Genomic DNA, 8,155 nt, shown 5'->3' with positions numbered 1-8,155 from the left:
TTATTCTATCTATCTATCTATTTATTTATTTATTTATTTATTTATTTATTTATTTATTTTTTTGAGATAGGGTTTCTCTGTGTAGCTTTGGAGCCTGTCTCGGAACTTGCTCTGTAGACCAGGCTGGCCTTGGACTCACAGAGATCTGACTGCCTCTGCCTCCCAAGTACTGGGATTGAAGGCATATATATGTATGTGCCTTTGTGTTTGTGAGTGAAGTTCCTGAGGAGGCCAGAAGAGGACGTTTGATTCCCTGGAACTGGAGTTACCGATGGTTGTAGAATTGCCCAATGTGGGTGATGGGAACCAAATTTGGGTCCCTTTCTCTGCAAGAGCAATATGTGCTCTTAACCACTGAGCTATCTCTGCATCTCCTCAAAATGTCTCTTATTTTCTGAAGTAAGAGACATCTCTGTTTTTATTTACTCCTTTACAGAATTCAGGAGCTTGAGATGGTAGCATGAAACACAGATGTCCATGTTCCCATGTATTCACTGAGCATGTTCTAGGCCCTGGGTTCCATTCCCAGCACCTCATAAACCAGGCATGGTGGCACACTCATGTAATCCCAGCACTTAGGAGATAGAGGCAAGAGGATAAGAAGTTCAAGGTCATCCTCTAATACCTTAAAAGTTTGAGGGCAGCCTGGGCTACACAAGATACCATTTCAAACAAACAATCAAAACCAAGAAAAAGAAAATATTCAGAGTATAGCTTTTAGGGGAAAAAAACCCCTATAGATAGGATTTTGTAAGGATTAAGATAGCCAGGGATCCTTTCAAGGAAAATAAATGTGAAATGCTTATGCCACCTGAGAACTGACCTCAAGTAAGATACCTTCTATCTATCTAAAAATCATGCTTGGCAGTGGTGTGGAAGTAAGCCTTTGTATCTGAGGACAGAAGATAATTTTAAAAATTGTACATGAATATTTGTAATAGCACTATTCATAGTAGCTGAATAGTGGGGGAAAAATAGATGTCCTTCCAGTAAAGACTGCATCAACAAAATGCTGTTTATCCACAATAGGTTCTTTTTCAGCCACAACGAATGGAACACTGCTACATATTATAATATAGAGGAACCTTGAAAACATACTGAAGGAAAGAAGCCAATCATGAAGTAACATGGGCTATTTTCTTCCATTTCTATGAAATGTGCACACTGGCAAAGCCTTAGAGACAAGGAAGGTAAATCAGTGGTTGCCAGGCGCTGAGGCTGCGGGCAGTGACTGCCGATGTGTGTCGGGTTTCTAGCAGTGCTTGAAAGAACTCCCAAAGGAGCTTGTAGTGGTCACTGTACAGCTCTTTGAAAATACTGAACATTGCTGGACTTTGCACTTCAAACTGACTAAATTTATGGTATGCAAAGTACACATTAATTTAAATTTTTTATTAAGATGTTTAAAAATTGGAGTGGTGACGGCCTGGTCATCATTTGAGTCCTTCAGGATCTAAGATTTCAGGTTCAGAAAGGGCCTGAGACTAGAGGGGCTTCAGGATGCTCCCCTCTGAAGAATGTTTGGGTGGAGCTCCTCAGGGACAACTCCCGTGAGGGAGTGGCCAGGGGCAGTATTATGGTCAGAAAGGAGCTCTTAATGTCCCCTCCCTGACCATACACATGGCCTCCTTCATCTTCCTTCCCCAGGACTCTCCAAAGCAAGTGCTTTGGTGATCTCAAGGGGAGTCTCTTCATCACACAAAAAGCAGCTTCTGGGTGTCGGAGCAGCCATTCTGGACCTTATGCTGGTCAAACAGCTTGTGTAGGGCATCCATGTAGAGTGCATGGTATTTGTCCACCATCTCTGGGCTTGGGTTTTCAACACGGGGCAGGGGCAAAGGCTCCCCAACTGTCAAAAGAGATTGAAAAAAGAGAAGAGTCAAAGTGCCAGAATCCTCATTTCTTCTCCCCTCCTCTCTTTTCCAGGGCCAGATACTCTGGCCACTCCAGTCAGCTCTCAGCTTCTCCCACTCTGTTGCCCTCTTATTTGGTGGAAGAGGGTAAGATGCAGCTAGATAGATGGGAGAAAGAGCGTAGATGGCCCCGAGGCTGAGAGCAGCACTCACCTACAGTAACAATGGGTCTGTGGTACGGTAGGAGTCCCAAGGAGTCTTGATGGAAGCCTTGTCCATAGAAGATACAGAAATAGAAACCAAAGATCCGGCGGAAGCAGCTTTGGAACTTGTACATCCAGCTGTCCTCATGGAACAGCACCTGGTCATATACCTCAGTTTCTCCAAATGTGAAGGTAGGGACCAGATGAGCCCTGTAGGAAAATCCTCATTTCTCAGACACAGGCTATCATGGGAACCATGCTAGGACTTTTGTTCAAGGCCATGCACTCTTCCATTAAGATACAATACTAGAGGCCTAGAACATTCTTTTTGCACTTCACAGCGTTCCCTATTTAGTAGGTCTTGTCTTGAAAATTTCTAGGCCAATGAGAGTGTTATCTCTAGCCTAGATTATAAGGGCAAGACACAGAGATAAAGACAGGAAAGAAGAGCTTGGAAGAGATACTCAACCACATGGCGCAAAGCTTCCAGCGAGTGTCAGGGATGAAACATCTAAGTTTCTGTTAGAGAAATCACAAGATGTGGGTAATGTGTATAGATGCACATATTTGAAATGCCCTTCCCCGAAGGAGACCAAGTATAGGGTTTTCTGTCCTTGGGTCATGGGATTCCAGCAGAGAACATTATTTCTTTTTTAAAGGGCACAAGAACCCACCATGACCAGTGAGTGTTCTAGGAAAAACTATCAGGCTCCTTACAGCCTTTAAATGAGAAGAAGAGAACACAGCATTTTGGTATGTGTTACCTGATTGGTTCCTCCCAATAGCGAGGTCATGAGCCCAGGTCCAGAAAAGGCAAGGTCCTTCAGGCAGCCAGAGAGTAGCAGGTCCTAGACTAGAACCCAGGTCTCCTGGCTCCAGCTCAGAGCTCTCCCTGTATATTATACACCAGACTGATAGCCCCTCAGATGAGGTCATTTGAAGATAGGTTCATGTCCTCCCTGAGTGTGCAATAGGACGATTGCCTGTGTCCAGTGAGCTAGACTACTGAACTGCTAGGCTCCCTATTACTCCAGACACCAGTTTTTTTCCCCTTCATTTCCCAACACAGTGCACCTAACATTAATCAATCACCCATTGTGTGCAAGATACGTGGTAGGTATTTTATATGAGCGAATTCATTCATAACTCATTGGACCTGGTGGCTTAGATCTATAATTGAAGCTGAGGCAGGGGGATCATAAGTTAAAGCCCAGTCACCCCATGCAGGAGGAACAATGATCAGGAGCCATGTTAGCCAGAAGAAAATCCCAAGGTTCAGAATGATGTCCCAATATGCATGGTAAGTCATACAGCCAGGGATGATGACGATGATGATGATAGTTATTATTATTATTATCTGGTGCTGGGATGGAACCCAGAGTCTCATGCATGTTAGGCAGTTGCTCTATCATGGAACTACTATACTTCAAGCCTTGTGGAGCCAGGATTTCAAATCAGGCTCCAGACTCCAGCTCTTCACATAGACTCATTGTTCTGCAGTGTGCCTTGCACTCATTATCAACAGACAAATGTGGATTATATCTACTAGTCACAGAGAAATGTGGACATGATTGACATGCTAGCCTGAGCCTAACTGCCTTGGACATTGTACCAGCGTTCATGGTCTGACTTCCTGGGAACTGGTGCAGCACACTGAGAGGAAGCAGATGGCCTAAAGCTTTAAAAACAATTCTACACCCATCTCTCCTACTCAGTCATAAGTTCCTGGGGCGGGGGCAAAACTCAAATGGTACTCGTCTTGTCACAACCTACAGGGTAATGTGCAGAGAGGGACACCTGCCCCTCCTGTTGGGGGACACCTACCCGTGTCGGAGGGCCGTACGCACAAACCCTTTGCGCTTCTGGAGGATGAGGGTGGTGGTGTTAGGCACACTCTGTAGGGCCTCACCCACTCCTCCCACAACAATACCCACGAGGTTTCCAGTGCCATGGCTCAGCAGGTAGTCAAGGGACGGCTGGCCCACAGAACATACTCCTAGAGAGAATCAAGGCACAGAGAGGACACAGTCATCAGGAGAGGAGCAAATGTCAGGGAGAACAGACTGGCTCCTGGGTTCCCATAGGAGGAAAGGCTCAAGGAGACGGGACAGAAGTGTGGGGAAGAGAAGGCAGTGGACAGAGAGAACACGTTTCACTTGAAAGTAATGTCCGTAGGAAGCACTGGCTGGAAGCTGCAGTGGGAAAAATAAAACTCTCTGAATTTCAATTCTGATTCTACTCCTTTCTTCCCATTAATAGCAATACCTATTGTTCACTGAGCACATACTCTATACCAGGCATTACATTGAATGCTTTACTTATTTAAGATACTACACTTAAGAGAATTCCCCTTTAATCATTTCAGCACTATTTTTCAGGTGAGGAAGCTCAGTCCACTAGAAGTTAGCTAATCTGGCTATGATCTTAGAGCAAACAACACAGCCAAGATTGAAGCCCGGGAAGATTCACTCCAGAACGGATGCTTTGACTTCCACACTATGATTATGGGGGCAAAGAAGTGGTGCAGTGGGGGTGAAGAGGCTTAACGGGGTGCATTTTATGAAAGAACTACAGTGAAATGGACCAGAAGCTCCAGTGAGTATGATCAGAAGCACCTTTGGCCATGAGGTACTCCCTAATAAAGGGGATCTTGAAGAACCAGGACAGTGTGGCCAAGTGAGGAGTGATGCCTGGGAAGGTCTTCGAGAAGCCTGTGGACTCAGTGCAGAAGTTGCAGAAGGCGCCGAAGGTCAGGAGACCGTGGGGATGGACCCCCATGACGTAGTTCTGGGAAGGTGACAGGTCCTTTGTCTTCTGGATCTGCAACCATGGAAACAAATGGCATAGATGGGGGGAATGAGCTCACAGGGAGCAACAAGGTGAAGACACGTCAGGAATTTGGGTGTTCTCTGAAACAGCTGCCTGACAGACAAAGCACACGGGGTTTCCAGATGCCTGGACCTTGATCTCCACAGCCCTGGGCTGACAAGATAGGACCCAGGGCAACTGGAACTAGTGAACCTCTTCTCTTGCTTGTGGCTTCAAGCAGTGTCAGTCATCTGTGTCCATGAGCTGTTTAGGCATATTATCATTTTCTTTGTGCACGGTTAGGTTGGATGCCATGGCCAGGAAGCTCTCTCTGCTCTAAACAATCAGGACTTGGGCTGGAGAGATGGCTCAGCAGTTAGGAGCCCTTGCTGCACTTGCACAGGACCTGATTTGGGGTTCCAGCACCCACGTGATTGCTCACAACCACCTGTAAGTGCAGTTCTAGGGGATCCGGTGTTCTCTTCTAGTCTTCCCAGGCACCGAATGCATGCTGTATGCATACATACATGCAAGCAAAATGCTCATACACAAATAAAAATAAAAACATTTTAAAAAGCCAGACACTGACTGTTTGTCATCTACTTTAAAGATTACCCAAAGGCGCCTCAGAGCAGTCCATTTCTGGACCTCTTCCTTGCTGTATCCTCCTTCACCTGCCCCCAGTATCTGCCTAGGAAACTTCCAGCGAACATTGAAAGCTTTGTTGAGATACTGCCACATCTGTGATGCATTTCTTTTCTATCCTCCATCAGAATCACTTCGTGTCTTGCACCTATTACGCACTTACCCTTTCTCCCCATCGGATGTGAGCTTCTTGCTCATGAAGAATCACATTGTAGTTACTTCTCTGAAGCCCAAACATGTGGTTAGTGGAAGATTTTGAATCATGTTTGTTAACGTGAATGATACTTTCATTCAGCCAATGCCATATGACAGGTCATGCCAAGAGTGTCCAAAATATCCCAGCAAAGCACAGAAGACCATGCTGTGCTCTAGCCAGAGCTGACACATTGCCAAGGTGCTGAGTTTTTTATGGAGACTCTTAGTTATCTGGTACAATGCCTGTGTTTTGAGTGCTGAGAGGACACTGGGGAAGGGATACTTACTGTAATAGGGAAATAGTCCCTGATGTGGGTCCAGATAGACCAGTTCCTTACCCAGGCTGAACGCCTGCCACCTGAGACAAAAGTGCCAGGAGAGAGGATGATATTAGTATTGCTACTCCATACCTCTCACTCACCCAGGGGTTCCCTAGCAACATGGAGGACCACATCTCTGCTACAGAGGTAGGGAAGGAAGAAATCCCAGAATGGTTCCAGCTGCCTGGCGTTCGTGGCTCTGAGAACTTGGAAGAGGGGTCTGTGGCATGGTGAGTGGAACCCTCCCGCAAGCAGGGTTCTAGGCTATGGTGGAACATTCTTTTTCTTAGGTTCATGAGTCTTACCTTGATTTGGAGTCTTCCAGTCCAGGAATAACCAGACAAAGTAAAGTGTTGGTAGCAGCCACAGGGATGTGAACAGCAAGCAAATGAACAACGGCTGCCCGATCCAAACTGAGGAGAGAGTAGGCCAGACCAAATTCGTGCTGGCCGCAGAATTTGGCCACGCCCACACTCCGATCCTGGGCTTCAGCACAGTCTAGGTCCTGACATTTACCATTCAGAAATTTTTCCTGTCCTCTACCATATGCAATCTCCAGTTCTCCTCCTACCTCTCATCCTGTTCCTCTGATTCCCTGGCTAGCCACCATCCCTGTACTTTGGCTCTGTGCCCAGAACAAGCTTTTTATCTACTGCTCATATTCAGCTATCATTTCCCCCTTCCTGTCTCCTCTCTCGCTTCCCGGCCACCATCCCAGAATCTGGGCTAGGGTCTCCCTTCCATTGTTCTCATACTCTCCCTTGACCATTCCCAGCCCACTTCTCCATCCCCATGCTGCTTCCTACCCACCCTTCTTGTCCTCTTGCTCAGTCAACACTCTTTCCACTGTCTTTCTCTCTCTCCACACTACCAATCCGCTCTCAGAGTAGAAAACTCTCTGGCTCAAATGCTGGCTAGGTAGCTGGGCATGTGGGCATGCACCTGTAATCCCAGCACTCAGAAAGCTGAGACGAGAGCGTAATGAGTTAGAGACCACACTGAGTATGGACTTGTCTCATAAAACCCAACCAGTCCATCACCAAAACAAGGGCACTCAAGAGAACAAACAAAGAAGCAAAACCTCCACAGGCCCCACTTCTCTAAGCCTCCAACGCTAACTGTTCCTCTGTGCTAGGCCGTGCTGCCAAGGCAACCCTGTCAGCACATCTGCCCTCTATAGGCAGTGCAGGTTAAGGAGCGGCTGGAATTAGCTGGCACAGTCCTATGGTGACTGTGCGCCACACTCCCGTCTTTTCTCACTGTGCCCTGGGGCTTCATCCCTTCCTTTCCATTCAGAGTACAAGACTCCATGGCTCGACTCTCTAATGCTATCTAAGTCGATCAAAAGACCGAGAATGAGACTTCCCAGGACCATAAGACCGTCACCCAGGTCTGGCCCTGCCTTCTTGAGTTGCTGTGCCCTCTTGGTTCAGTACTCACAGACGGCAAGGTAGCTCAAGGGCCACTGCAGAAGGCTCAAACCCTGTAAGTAATCAGGCTTCTTAGAGCAAGGCATTATGCCCAGGAGCCTGAGGGAGGTAAAGATCCCAGAGCCTGTTCCAGTGAAAGGTGCCACCAGCCTCTGCAGGCTCACTTACTGGTGACTGCATGAGACTATGAAGAGCTGACACTTGCCCTCTCCCCTCTTTTCCCTAACTCCCTCCCCCCACCCACTGCAGGAACACTGGGGACTGCCCTCACAGGTCTAGCCCCACCCACTGCCCTTTGACTCTTTCCTGGGACTATGGGGACATCAGGGTGAAGAAAGGAGAGCGTGACTGGCGTCAAGTCTAAGTGACAGATACCCAGAGAGGGGCAACTCTCCCACAGGCCACTCAGAGACCACAGGGGGTGTAGACTGCAGGAAGTGACTGGTGGGAAGACTCTTCTGGGGGTGACAGGGTGAGGGACACCTCGAATTGAGTCTCTGTTGCCCTCAAGCAAAGTGATGCAAGGCTGTCTGGCCTCACACTTTTCCTACATATACACAAAAGTAGAGACTGGAACCCATTTTCATCTTTATATTTATTGTTAACTATTGTTTGAACCCAAGCACCAGAAAAACAAACAAAACAACAAAAACCCCAACTATTAACATTTTGGCATACGTGTTTCATCCGTCTCCTTGCGT

General features: G+C 47.1%; 1 protein-coding gene across 1 annotated transcript; it reads right to left on the bottom strand.

Moving 5' to 3' along the window:
• Positions 1–1,377: 1,377 nt before the first annotated feature.
• On the bottom strand, positions 1,378–7,642 carry Awat1 (acyl-CoA wax alcohol acyltransferase 1). Its single transcript, XM_028883927.2, has 7 exons — positions 7,465–7,642; positions 6,330–6,437; positions 5,992–6,062; positions 4,672–4,876; positions 3,881–4,052; positions 2,067–2,266; positions 1,378–1,849 (listed from the first exon to the last, which is right to left on the bottom strand). Exons 1-7 carry the CDS (start codon positions 7,538–7,540, stop codon positions 1,695–1,697), a joined length of 987 nt encoding a protein of 328 aa, XP_028739760.1. The 5' UTR covers positions 7,541–7,642; the 3' UTR covers positions 1,378–1,694.
• Positions 7,643–8,155: the final 513 nt, after the last annotated feature.

Source organism: Peromyscus leucopus, chromosome X (assembly GCF_004664715.2).
Source record: "Peromyscus leucopus breed LL Stock chromosome X, UCI_PerLeu_2.1, whole genome shotgun sequence".
Lineage (NCBI taxonomy): Eukaryota > Metazoa > Chordata > Mammalia > Rodentia > Cricetidae > Peromyscus > Peromyscus leucopus.
This window is presented reverse-complemented; position numbering and strand designations above follow the sequence as displayed.